At 48.0% G+C, this 12,858-nt stretch overlaps 1 protein-coding gene across 2 annotated transcripts; it reads right to left on the bottom strand.

Moving 5' to 3' along the window:
• Window positions 1-224: 224 nt before the first annotated feature.
• PRPS1 (phosphoribosyl pyrophosphate synthetase 1) lies at window positions 225-10,864 on the bottom strand. Of its 2 annotated transcripts, XM_082488309.1 has the most exons (7): window positions 10,603-10,864; window positions 7,818-8,001; window positions 7,383-7,481; window positions 5,451-5,575; window positions 3,443-3,616; window positions 2,581-2,740; window positions 225-610 (listed from the first exon to the last, which is right to left on the bottom strand). In XM_082488309.1, the coding sequence occupies exons 1-7, from the start codon at window positions 10,722-10,724 to the stop codon at window positions 518-520; spliced, it is 957 nt and encodes a 318-aa protein (XP_082344435.1). In that variant the 5' UTR covers window positions 10,725-10,864; the 3' UTR covers window positions 225-517. The 2 variants fall into 2 exon arrangements, with proteins under 2 accessions (XP_082344435.1, XP_082344436.1); XM_082488310.1 differs by lacking the exons at window positions 7,818-8,001; window positions 10,603-10,864 and having other exon boundaries at window positions 3,443-3,599; window positions 7,383-7,458.
• Window positions 10,865-12,858: the final 1,994 nt, after the last annotated feature.

Below are 12,858 nucleotides of genomic sequence, written 5' to 3'. Positions count from 1 at the left end.
TAGGGTCAAGCCTGGCCAAGATTACAAGCCTTCCCCATTGCTCTTCAAGGGCTTCCGTCAGGTATAGAGTGGTAAGACAGCCAGCAGTCTCTCGGGCTCTTGCTGTAGATCCAGATCAACATGTCTTAGGGAGCTCTACTTCCCAAACAATTTAGGGTGTGCATGCCAGATCATCTAACCCTGCCCACAGACAAACCCTCTTCCCTCCCCACCCCCCCAAAAGAATAGTGGCAATTAGCCATGTGTCAGTCCCGCTCTCCACAGATCTGCAGAATTGAGTCAATACTACTGATGAGCCCCAGTGCACAGGGTTGCTGGTGGAGTTGGAGTGTTACAGAGATGAGCTTCCCCCCCCAGCCTCCCAGTGTTGGGATCAGAGCCAGTAAGCCTGACTTAAGCAGGAGGAGCTGTGGAGAACTGCACTGGAACAAGCAGAGTCTTCTACTGAACTTTACAACAAGCTGAACAACTTTTGGTTTTAAAAAAAAGCCATACAAGCAGCAGCTGGCATCTGTTGTTATAAAGGGACATGGCTGAATAGGTAGGAGACAGATTCCCCATTATGAGTCCTCCTGATGGCCTCCGCAAGGATCATTGAGATGTCAATCACCTGGAGGGGAAGAAAGATGCATCAGCATCACTGAGAAAAGACATCAAGCCTAGAAGGACAGCTGGTAAGTTAGGAAGAACTTAAAGAGTAAACTTACTACCCAAATTTACAACAGTCTACTGTCACCTTTCTTTGCTGAGACTCCCTAAGCTCAGTCTGTTTACCTTAAGACTATCTTATTCACTTTGTGTAGGTTGCAGAGAAGTTAGGGGAGTCTAAATCAAGATCAGATCGCTTCCCTTGAGTCATGAGGCTTTACCATCACTGCCAGCAGCCTAAGAAAGATGAAGCTGCTGTGTTGCAGCTCAGTGCCCAGTCATTCTGCTGGCTCCACCTGGTGGGGTAATCCAGTTAACAAGAGGGAAAGTTCCATCTCCATAAAACTCCAGCTCCAAACCCCAGCAGCTAAAGCATTTCAATAGATGCAGTCTCATCAAGAAGCACCACGCTCATGGTGCCTTAAGGAAACTAAGTGAAATCCATATTTAACATTCAATTTCTCCTGGATAGTTTGCTTTCTAAGAAAGGAAAGAAAAAAAACTTAAGAGCTGCAGAGCAGACAGAGCACGAGACTTATGACAAATCCTTTCGTTCTATATTTCTCAACACTGAACATTAGATGCTAGTGTAAGAGTGAGGTGTTAAGTGAGAGCCTGAAAAACTACTCCACTACAATCTTTGGCTACAGCTATTTACATACTGATTACCAGCTTAACATTTTGCCTACATTAACTGTAGTGTGGAGCTTGGAGAGAAGGTGAAGCATCAGACATCTTTCAGATGTGCTCAGCTGCAGGAGTATCATCCAGAAATTAGTGTTGAAAAAACCACAACCCAATAGCAGTTTGCAATCAGCTTATAACTTACTTCCAAAAGCAGCTTAAAATTCACTGCAGCTTCAACTAGTTGACCTTCCCTTTCACCAGAATCCCAGTACTGGGGAACCTGCTACACCTACAACACAGTACTAGCTGAGTCTTTGCAGAGCTATTCACTTTCCAGAACCACTCCAAATGCCTGTGTCCTATGTATCTGCACTGTGAAGCTAGTATTTAGGATGTCCTTCGCTGTGTGTATGCTATAGCAGTACCTGAAGCTTCTGATGGACCTATTATGCCTGAATGCTCAGGTAAAGATGCCACTTCCAGTTATCCATTAACACAGGAAATCCTCAAGTTCTGCCTAGCTCAAAGTTTTATAACCATTTTTTTTTTTCTTCCAGGAAAGTTAGCCTCAGCTTGGCAAGCAAAATGCCACAGTACTTTTCCTAAATGGAAAACCAAAGACACAGAGTGAGCATCAAGAGACCAGCTTTTAGCTTTCATATGGACGGCAAAGTGTTTTTGTTAATCTTTGGCAAGTATCTGAACGTTGTGGAGCTGTGTCAACTGCCCTTAGTCAAACCAGCAAGACATGTCCGTGGGACGAGACTGCACTTCCTCTACAGCTCACCTGCACTGTTGTTATGACCAGACATGAAGCATTCACCTTCCCCAGACCAGGCCTACCTTGCTTCACAAAAAGAAGGGACGCTGCGTAAAAGGCTGGGCATTAGGGGATAGATACACAACTGAAGTTGGCGCTACTGACTTCAGAAGTTCCTATCTACTTCTGCTTCGGTATTACATGTCATCAACGTATCGCTCCTCCAAAGTGTACAGATACAACTGCTTGCTTACATCACGGCCCCATCAGATCAGTGATCTCACCTAGGTAAAACAAGCCCTGAAACAAATTTACTTAAATGAACTGCTTAAGATGAGCTGGATTAGAAGCTGCATTTTATCAGTGTAACAGGTCTGTTATCCCACAGCAATACGAACAAGAGAACTGGTCAACACTGCCACTGATTCCAGCGCCAATGAAACTGCTGTAAGCACTAGACAGTATTATGGGGTTTTCCCACCAACAGGAGGACAGACAAGTGCTTCCACCCCCTAGGAATGACAGAAGAGAAAGTAAATGCTCACCTGGATTTTAGGGCACTGCTTCATCTTGTCCTCCTGGGGTATTGTGTTTGTGACTACAACTGCCTCAAAACAGGCATTGTTGATCCGAGAAATTGCTGGCCCAGAAAAGATCCCGTGAGTTAAGATGGCATAAACTTTGGTGGCTCCAGCTGACACAAGCCTGCAAGGGAGGAAAAAGGAGAAGGATGAGATTTTTTTAGTAAATATTAAACTGACATTAGTGCAGGGCACATGGTAAGCATGAAAGGAGATGATACCATATGCTTAGGGGACAGGCCGCCTTTGATTCCCCCCTCCAGCCCACTATTGATCTGGGGAAAAAAAACAATTTAACAAGTACCATAAAATCCACCACAGGCAAAGTAGACATTGAAAAAAAATATTGTTCTTAGCCCTGGAACATCTGGACTAGACCACACAAATCACCTTCCGTGATATTTACCAACACAAAGTAGCAGCTGTTTAATACTGAGTGTTGCATATGCCAGCATTTATAGTGTAAAAGGCCTGAAAGATATCAGAGCTTGAAAATCTTACTTCTAATAGAAATTCAGACCTATGACCTTAAGTTGACAGACCAGACAGCGCTTAGTTCTACCTAGCACAGGCACTGACAGTCTAGTGGAAGACATACTTTCAACACAAGCATTTTTCAAATAAAAAAAGACATTATGGTCTTCTAGTTATTCCCACTGTGAGAACTTTAGGCTTTTTACTTATTTTCTATGACATGGGATAGCTAATCAAAAAAATGTATGTTACTTTGTGAAACTTGACATGCAAATAATCCGATTAACCCATTACATAGCATTCACTAACAACAGGTTTCTGATTTAGGAAAGAATCAGTCAGCTCTACTCACTTGTCCGCAGCGTGACAGATGGTACCGCATGTGTCTGCCATATCATCCACCAGAATGGCCACTCTGTCTTTCACATCACCCACCAGCACCATGCGATCCACTTCATTGGCCTTCTTGCGCTCCTTGTGAATGAGGGCGAAGTCTACATTCAATCGATCTGCAATGGAGGTCACTCTGAAGAGAGAACAGTTTCCAAACAACACTTAACTCCACACAACAGCTTCAATCGAATCTCTTTTAAAACTATTAAGCACAAACTGCCACTGCAGGAAGAGAAGCTGTCACCACATCTGTTACTGCTCCCAAGCAATTAATAGAAGACACTCTGCCACCTTAGTTTCCCTTCAAGCAGTTAAATTGCAGTCTCTGATCCAATCTCTCCCAATGACAGCAACTACATTAAGATAAAACAGTCTTTCATCCTGACCGCTGTAAATTTATTTGCATTTAAAGCTCAAAACAAACCTTAACCAGCAAGTCTGGTAAACCTGAAGTGATCAGAATGCTTGGGAGGTTGTCATCTTTATAACACTACACTGGATAGGCTTAAGTTGTGCTATGACAGGGATCTGCTTGCACTCACGTAAGCGTTCAGTTGTCACGCATACAAGTGCTAGCACAAGGGCAGTGGCAGGAGTACACATCCAAGAAATGCAAGTCCACCACCTCGTATTTACTTTAGTTCAAGTGACCACAGAACAACCTTACTAGAGGGACCTAAACTTTATATATTGATACCGATGAACAGTAAAGAGTTTAAAAGCATTGAGTGAGAAGGAACAAACTGCTCATGCCCCTAAGAAACTCTACACTTGAGATGAGTAGACTCCTAGCCTCAGTAGATCAGACTCATCACCCTCGGAGACCTACACGACACTGTTAAACTAAAGTGTTTTCTAAAGTATTTCTTTCTGCAGTATCTCCATAAAATATTGTACCAGCTAAGATCGGCATGTTTCAGTTTAAGTAGCTTTTGAAGAGGTTTTTCCAGGAGTCAGATTATAGCTGGCTAACTTGGCATTCCATATAGTGCATTATGCAACAAGCCACAGAAGTAGATGAATATACAAAAGGTCTTGTCCAACACATAGCCCACAACAAAGCCACAGGAAGACATACAGTGACCTATAGCAGTAGTATCTCTTGGCTATTTGTGAAAGACAGCTTGAAACACTCTAAAGTATAGGAATCAGGTCAGAAAACACCAACGTTTTGGTGTGACAGTCCTGGATTAAAGAATACATGTGTCCCTTTGCTGTTCACTTGTAGCCCTTATACAGAAGCATCAAGGAACAGCCTAGTTTCTCCTAGTAAGCACCTGAGAACATTCTGAACTGCCCACAAACTGGCATGGTTATCTGCAGAAAGATGGGAGGTTGTCAGACTATCAAAATAGAAATGTGCTATAACATATGCTGCTGCTTTTCAAAAAGGAACCATCTATCTTCCTTGCTCTAAGGGAAGAGGAAGCATAGCAGCAGGCTTAAGTTCCAGCTAGATATTCAAAACAGAAGTAATGAAGTAAGAAAACGCCTCAATAGCCTAAGCTTAATACTGCAAAGAAAACAGCCTGCAGGCTTTAGCAGGGGAGTTGGACTAGATGATCTCTAGAGGTCCCTTCCAACTCTGATAATTCTGTGATTCTGTGAATAACATATCATTAACCAGCAGTGGTAATCTTGTCTTGAGGTATGAGCTGCATGATTCCCTCCTTCAGCCTGCATAATTACCCTTCCACAAAAAATTGGTTTAGTCCAAGGGATGTAGTAATTGCACAATTTCTACCTATGCAGCCATGATTCTAGAAGCTATTTAATTCTCCATGAAATTTCTCCAAGAAACCTTCTAAACGTTCCCTAGGACGAATATCCAACCACTCTTCACTAGCTGCCACAGACTGTCCCACAGAAGGCAGACTGGCAGAGGGAACACGTGTCTCAAGAATAAGGTGACAAGCCCTCAAGTAGATATAGAAGCAGCACCTCAAGCTAGCTGCCTGACAGCTTACCTCTTGGCTCCGCCAGCATCTGGTGAAACAATGGTGCAGTTTTTCCACTCTGCAATATTCTCTTTGATCCATTTCAGTACAGCAGGCTCAGCGTATAAGTTATCAACAGGGATATCAAAAAAACCCTGCAAGGAAGATAACAGGAACAGATGCAGCTGAAGGTCGCATTGCAAAAACAGTTGGAAGAAGCCTTCTATATGCTCAGGCATGCAGCCACCACCCTTCCACAGCTTTCAGCTTTGCTTTCTACTTCCCTTAATGCAAGGGCAGTAGCCTTTGGGATACACAGGATAGTAAGGTAAGAAGCCTTCAGAGCCAGAAATAGTTTAGCAGCATAAATAACACTTTACATCTGACACCTTCGCAACATGGAACTAGTTCTGTCCTATGGGGGTGCAGAAAGCCAGCATCAAACGCACTCATTTTCAGAGCAGCTAGCTGCCTGTTTACAAAGTCAATCTTTAAAGCTCATTGCCTATATTGTTTGCATCTACAGAAAAACCTATGAAAAAGGCTTGAGTAACATTTGTTTTTAAACTAATTGCTGATGGTTCCACAACTTTACACTGACCCAGCAGACTCCTCCAGGTAAACCTCAAAGGTCACTAAAAACCCAAAGTTAATCCTGGACAGGGAGTAACAGGCAGGAGAGTGAGGACAACTACTCTAGAAGAATGCTTCAAGGTATAGGGGTAAGAAATCTTTCCTACCATCATTCCTTCCGCACTCAGCAACCCAGCAACTACAAGAACCAGACTGAAACCAGCCAGATGCTGGAAGCTTATATACACAAACCCAATTACTCAACTGACTCTCACCATTGCTGCTGGTGAAAGGTCAACCCCACGGCACGCATCACAACTTCAAGCCTCTAGGAAAGAGGCATACCCCCTTGGGCTCTGTTCTTTTATTTCATGGTCTTTCTGGAAGTCTTCTCCCCTGTGCCCCCACAGATTATTTCTGGGAAAATTATACTGGAAATAATTATACTGAAGTGTGAATGGCTGCATTTTCAACTGTTAAAGTGACAGCCAGCCCACCTCCTTCATCAGGCAGTATATATCTCACCCTTCTGGATTCAAAGCACTTGCAGCAATACAATAGATATCCTCCCCTCTGCCACAACCCTCTCAGTTGCACTGAGTTGGTTTCTTGGTCTCCGAGCACTTGCTCAAGGTAGAAAAGACAAGACTGATAATTTAACAGCTTGCTGTCTCCCTGGTATACATTCTTGCCACTTCTCTTACACAGCTCTGGTCAAGATTTCAATTGCTCTGTGAGACTATTCTGTTCACTAAGCCAGCAAAATCCATGAATAATTTTTAGTTCACCAGCAGCTTGGGAGAGAACCAAAGCCAACTTATGAGGAAAGGTAGCACTGAATGGACACAAGTGGGATTGCCCATCTTGTCAGCAGCAAGCTATCAGATCACTGTCCTGGTACTGAACCCTCACAAGCAGCTGTGCCAGTACACCTGGAGGCAGAGCTAACCTCAGGGCAGCACTATCACCAGCTACTGTGTCAAACAGCACTGCTCATTTGTCCCTGACAATTCAGTAAATACCAGAAAACTCTACTCAATATTTAAGAACGCTCTAGATAAAGCCATTCTCCATCTCAAATTTCTCAAAGGTTCAGTTAAGAATACAGTGTCACTGTGTGGCAATAAAGTTGCACGGATCATTTACTAGCCCAACATTCATTTACACAGGACTCATTATGCTTAGTCTGATCAAGAACAGCTATAATTTCAGTTACAGATGAACCCGTTACCCATCTCCCCATCCGCTTCTGACTGATTCTACAAGTCCCTCCCAGTCCCATGTTCCCAAGTCCTGATCACTGCTGTGTCTAAAAGAACAGGTCACTGGAAAGCCTGTAAACAGGCTCAGATTGGAGCTGGTAAGTACTTCCCTGATTTTAGCTCCTACCTGAATCTGAGATGCATGCAGGTCCATGGTGATTATATGATCTGCACCTGCCACAGACAGCATGTTTGCAACCAGCTTGGCAGAGATTGGAGCTCGACTCTAGTACAGGAAAAAAAACAGTATTTAAGACAAGTTTAACTCCTTCATCAAGACGTCAGTCTTCCACTTCTAGGCAATGATTCACAAGCAGTTACTAAAAGGAGTACTCATTAACATTGCACTTTTTCATCAACTAGCGATTACAGCCTGGTATAATTTCAAGAACTAGATCTTTATGCAAACACAAATTTGCAGTCAATGCCCCGAGGTTTAAAGAAATTAAAGTAAGTTTTATGTCCTCCTCTACATATTCAACTTCATCTACACTGTCCAGCAGTCAGGACTTGCAAGGTGTGCATTCACAACCCCAGCAGAAACCTTTACCACATCCCTTACCTTGTCCTTTTTGTCCTGCCGAGCGTAAGGGAAGCAAGGTATGACAGCTGTGACTCTGCTGGCTGAGGCAATCTTACAGGCATTTATCATGATAAGGAGCTCCATCAGATTGTCATTGATTTCACCACAGCCACTCTGCACAATGTAGACATCCTCCCCGCGTACACTCTCGCCTATTTCCACACTGGGAACAGATGGAGAAAAGAGAGTTGTATCCAAATACAAATTAAAACAGCCATTACATATGCCCGCAGAGCAACCAAGGGACTGCATTCCCAAGGGTCTGTGGGTTGACACTGTCACATAATCGAGGGCGTTGAGCAGGAACACTGTTGCTTATTTGCTCAGTAACTATTTTACATCACTCACTGATCAAATTTAATGGTTCAGTCAGTAAGGCTAAAAGCACTCAGCCAGTACTCTCGATCTCAACACAAGCTGAGCATATAAACACCCCAGAACTGGCCCTGTTCCCCCGGAATCAGAAGTACAACCACCTCAGCTAAAAGCAGAAGCGTACAAAAGGAAGCAAGGATGATGGCCAGTCAGCAGAGAAAGCTGAGCCAAACTTCTACCAGAAGCTATGCTGCAGCCGATTATTAGATTTAGAGTCATAACAGCTATTCAGTGGCTTGAACAGAGAAGCCCTCCAGCATTTCACTTTGGAAAGGCTTTTGGGGTTAATTTCCTCCTGGATGTAATGCACACTAATCCCTGCTGATGAAGGGACTGAATGCAAGCCAAAGGTCCTGTTTGCCAGCAGCAAACTGCCAGCTTCAGCATGTATATCAAGACACCTGCAGCAGAGGCGAGGCAGAGTTGGAAAGAAAGCAGTAGTCTTCGGTTCGAGGTTTCATACGGGGCAATACTGCATAAGGCCTTTTCTAGGAAGAGATTAACTACTAAGTACTTGCAACATTTCAGTTTAGAGAAGCCTGCCAGAGATTTGGAAGTAACCAGAAGTGAAGCCTACTGAGGACAAAGCTCTTCTGTGGTTTCTTGCACTGGAGATGCTCACCCACTCTGCAGGCTGCTGCCACAACAAATGAGCAGACAGACAATCACCCAATCCACTCCTAATGGCTTCACTTAGAAATCTACCCTAAGGTGCTCTATAACTTTAATATTTCATTCTCTGATCTTGCTCCCCTCTTCTTCAACATGTTTTTGATGACCGCTAGGTATTTATAGTCTTACTGTTCAATATCCACCAGCAAACTGCTGTCATCTTCACTGCACACTGACTTACAGCAATCATAAAAAATTTCATCCCGTGTGAGAACTTTCTGCTAGGTAGGTGTCCGAATTAACAGTAGTTAGTATACAAGTGTCATCTCCAACTGTACTTACTAACAGCCTAATATTAAGCTGATTCATGACATTTATTGTATAAAAGTATCAATTAACTATTCTGTGGAAACAATCTTACTTTTTCTGGGAAGCATCTGCTATCAGTTTATTAGGATAAATGTCTATGAGGTCTTAAAGTCATATTACCTGCTGGCACAAGAACCTGCTGGCCAGCCAGCCGGAGGGTAAGAGCAGCTCCTAAAGAGCAGTGAGAATAGTGCAACGGCTGTAAATCAAACAGGCTCTTCATACAACTCTTCGTACTGCCTCTGAAGTTTTCAGTTACAATCAATACCCGTGCAACAGAAACATAATAATCTACGTCACAGGTACGTCCTGGATTCTCCTGGAAAAAATTACCGTCTCCAGAAGAAAGGAGTGGGTTGGAGCACTCATTCAAGGTTCTCTGTATTATACTGTGTGGTGTGCACATGCTTAGTGTACTTCTCTAACCCAAGCTTTAGGAGTATTTTTAGCCTCTCTTTTCTTTTAGGTTCTTCAAGTAGGATGGCAGCAAGACTCGTAAAGCATCGCGACAGAAACCAAGACAAATCTGAGGTTTCAGAGCTCGGGGACACACACACACGCAGGCTGCGCGTCGGGCTGCGAGGCGGTGTCCGCCTCTGATCTTTTACCGACACCTTTAAAGCTCCGATGCGCTTCAGAGCCGTTCAAAGGCACAAACCCGCCAGGCCTGAGGCCATCACGGTCCCGGCTGAGCACGGAGGGGGCCACCCACGGCAGGCGGAGCATTCCTACCCGCTCCCAGCTTTTGGGGTGGTGGGGGCAGGCCCAGCCCCCGTCAGGGCGGCGGGGTGACACGGACCCTCTCCCTCCACCCCCCCCCCGAGGAGCAGCCGGAGCGTTTCACCCACCGGCGGGAGGCCCCGCACGCCGCCGCCGGCACATGGCTGAGCGCCGCCGGCAGCCCCGGCCGCTCCCCGCAGCGCTGCCCACCCCCGGGGCTCCACCGCTCCCTGGGGTGTCACGCTTCACCGGGCCGGTCGCCTCCTCTCCCTCTCACTCGGTACAGCCCGGCCCGGCGCCGGCAGCAGGATCGCCACCGCTGCTGCCCCACAGAAAGGGGCTGCGGGCGGGGAGATGCTCAAGCGGCGCTGCACGGCGGCCCCTCGGCTGAAGGACGCCCAGGGGAGACCCGACCCTGCCCGCAGGGGGAGGGCTGGATGCGCCGGAGGTCTCCGCTCCGCGCTCCGTGGGGGGTCTCCGAGCGCGGCCCCCGCCGAGCCGCCGCCTCCCCCGGGGCCGGGCCGGGCCCGGCCGCCCCCTGCCCTCCCGCCAGGCCGCGGCCCCAGCGCCCACCCCGGGCCGCGCACTACAAATCCCAGCAGCCCCCGCGCGGCGGCTGTGCGAAACCCAGCGCGGCGGCGCCCCGCGGCATGCCGGGAGCTGTAGTGCGTCCCCGCCCCCGCCTCACCACGTCTCCTGGTTGCTGAACTTCTTCGTGACCACCTTGCCCAGCTCCAGGCCCAGGCGGTCGGCGATCTTCTGGGACAGGTCCTGGTGCGAGCTCCCGCTGAAGATCTTGATGTTGGGCATGGCGGCGGCGGCGGCAGCGCCCTCCTCCTTCTCCTCCCCGCTCCGCCTCACACCGCGACCGGCTGCCCCACGGGGATCCACCCGCCTCCTGCGCGGGGACGCGGCACGGTGAGCGCAAGCCACGCCGACGCGCGCCTACTCCGCCATCTTACCCCTTCCCGCCAGCCGCGCGGGCCCTTTATAGACTCCCCGCCCCCACGGACACGCCCAGACGCGCTCCCCATTGGCTCTCTGGCAGCCAGGGGCGCGGCCACGCCCGCCCCCGCAATGGCGCGACGGGTGATGGGCGTGGCTCGGAGGCCCCCTTCCTGCCCCGCCCACCGCCTCAACAACGGCCTCTGGTGGGGGGGAAGGAGGTGGGAGCGCGCGGCCGCTCGCTAGCCCCTCCAGGGGGTGGGGCGCGGGGCAGGAGGAGGCCTGCGATTGGTCGTCGGGGTTCGGTGGTCGCGTGATTGACAGTCGACATCCCCCCCGGCGGCCATGATGGCCCCCGCTCCCTCAGGGGTGTCTCTGAGGAGAGGCAGGGACGGGGAGAGAAAATGGCCCCGCTCCCGCCGTCGGGCGCCGTGCCCGCGTCCCCCCGGCCGGTTCTCCGGCCCCGGTTGGTGAGAAGCCCCGCGGCGGAGGGGCGGGGGTTACCTCAGCATGCCGCTGTGCCTGCGCCCGCCGCCGCCTCCGTCCTCTGCCGCCGGCTGCCGGGGCCTGCCCTGCGCGGAGCAGGCGTCACCTCGCCGGGCCGCGGCACCGCGGCGTAATGTGGTATCCCGGTGGCATGCTGCACGGGCGTCGCATCGCCCGGCTGCTGTACCGCCGCCTCGCACAGTACCGGTGTCGCCTCACCAGGCTGCTGCAGCCACGGCCATCACCTCGCCGGGCCGCTGGCTGCTGCCTCTTGCACCACCACAAGTGGCTCGGGGTGCTGTTCCGTGGCGTGGCGTGGCATGGCATGGCATGGCATGGCAGCCACCCACCGTGCGGTTCTCCCCAGCTCACGCTGCGCTGTAGCTACCGCCAAGTGAAGCCCCGAGTTGTGGGGTGGCAGTGTGTAGAGCCCCCGGCACGGAAGTGCCCTGCAGCGGCAGCAGTACGGGCTGGGCACCCACCGTTTCATGTTTCTCCGTGATTTTCACAGCGAATAGGTTCTTAGTGAGGGAAATTGTAGCTTTTCCAGCACAAACAGAAGCCCAGGGGCCTCAGCTGAGGGCTGTTCAGAGGCAAGGACTGCAGGGGAAGTGGGGGCTCTGCTGCCTGACCAGATGTCCCCAGACCGGCCTTGCTGAGCCCAGCGGTTGGGACCAGTCTCCGGCCATTAGCTTCAATGATTTGGTGGGACAATGCGTCGACATCATTTAGTTGGAGCAAGTTTTTGATTTTTGAAGGATAATGCTTCGCTTCATCACCTGAAGATAAACCTTTTGCTTTTTTGTCTTGCAAACTTACAGTCTACAAAAATACTAATAGTTGATTTTCTTTGCCCCTTCCTTTGAGTGTGCTGTGCTCAGTTTCTTTTCCTTTGGCTGAATCATAAGTCAATCCCATTTCAAATGTGAAATGACGGTAGCGGGCTTTATGTGCGAAGAGGCATAGACTTCTTGCACATTTAGCCAGTACAACTGGTCTCACTGCAAACTCAATGAGAAAAAATACCGTGATAGCCATAATCAACATTTTCTGCACTTGTCCTCAGAATTTGCAGCAATACGTTCCACTATTTACTTTTCTGTTGGAAATAGCCTTTGACCACGTTTTGAAATGAAAAAAAATCATAATTGTGGTGGATAATCTGAATTGCAAATACAGAGGTGTTTTTTTCTGTCTTCTGGATCATTGTTAAAATCCATGTCGGTACTATTTTAACAGGCCATTTAATTTAATTTCTGAGGTTTTTTTTAGATTTATAATCATGGTTTTGTACCTATTTCTGTAATTAGTCTCCTGTGAACTTTCAGTGTCTGTGTGATTACATTATGCAGATTAATTTAGCTTTTGCAAAAATAAACATTGTGTTTAAAGGTTTTTAAATATACAAAATAAACCACAAACAGCTTCTTCAAAGTTTGCATGCAGTCATGTAATTCCTACTTGTTTTACTTGACTGTCTTATAGATTATAAACTCCTGCAATGAGTTAGGCA

The sequence above is a fragment of the Vanellus vanellus genome, assembly GCF_965231255.1.
Source record: "Vanellus vanellus genome assembly, chromosome: 10".
Taxonomy (NCBI): Eukaryota; Metazoa; Chordata; class Aves; order Charadriiformes; family Charadriidae; genus Vanellus; species Vanellus vanellus.
Note: the sequence above shows the minus strand (reverse complement) of the source record. Positions and strands in the feature narration are given on the sequence as shown.

What these genes read in the sequence shown, in the direction of transcription:
- PRPS1 (XM_082488309.1), bottom strand. Translation starts at nt 10,724, where the DNA reads ATGCCCAACATCAAGATCTTCAGCGGGAGCTCGCACCAGGACCTGTCC. An exon ending in GATGCTGGCGGAGCCAAGAG is followed by an intron (nt 3,617 to 5,450) that starts GTAAGCTGTCAG and finishes TTCTCTCTTCAG; the next exon opens with AGTGACCTCCATTGCAGATC. An exon ending in AGCAGTGCCCTAAAATCCAG is followed by an intron (nt 611 to 2,580) that starts GTGAGCATTTAC and finishes CTTCCCCTCCAG; the next exon opens with GTGATTGACATCTCAATGAT.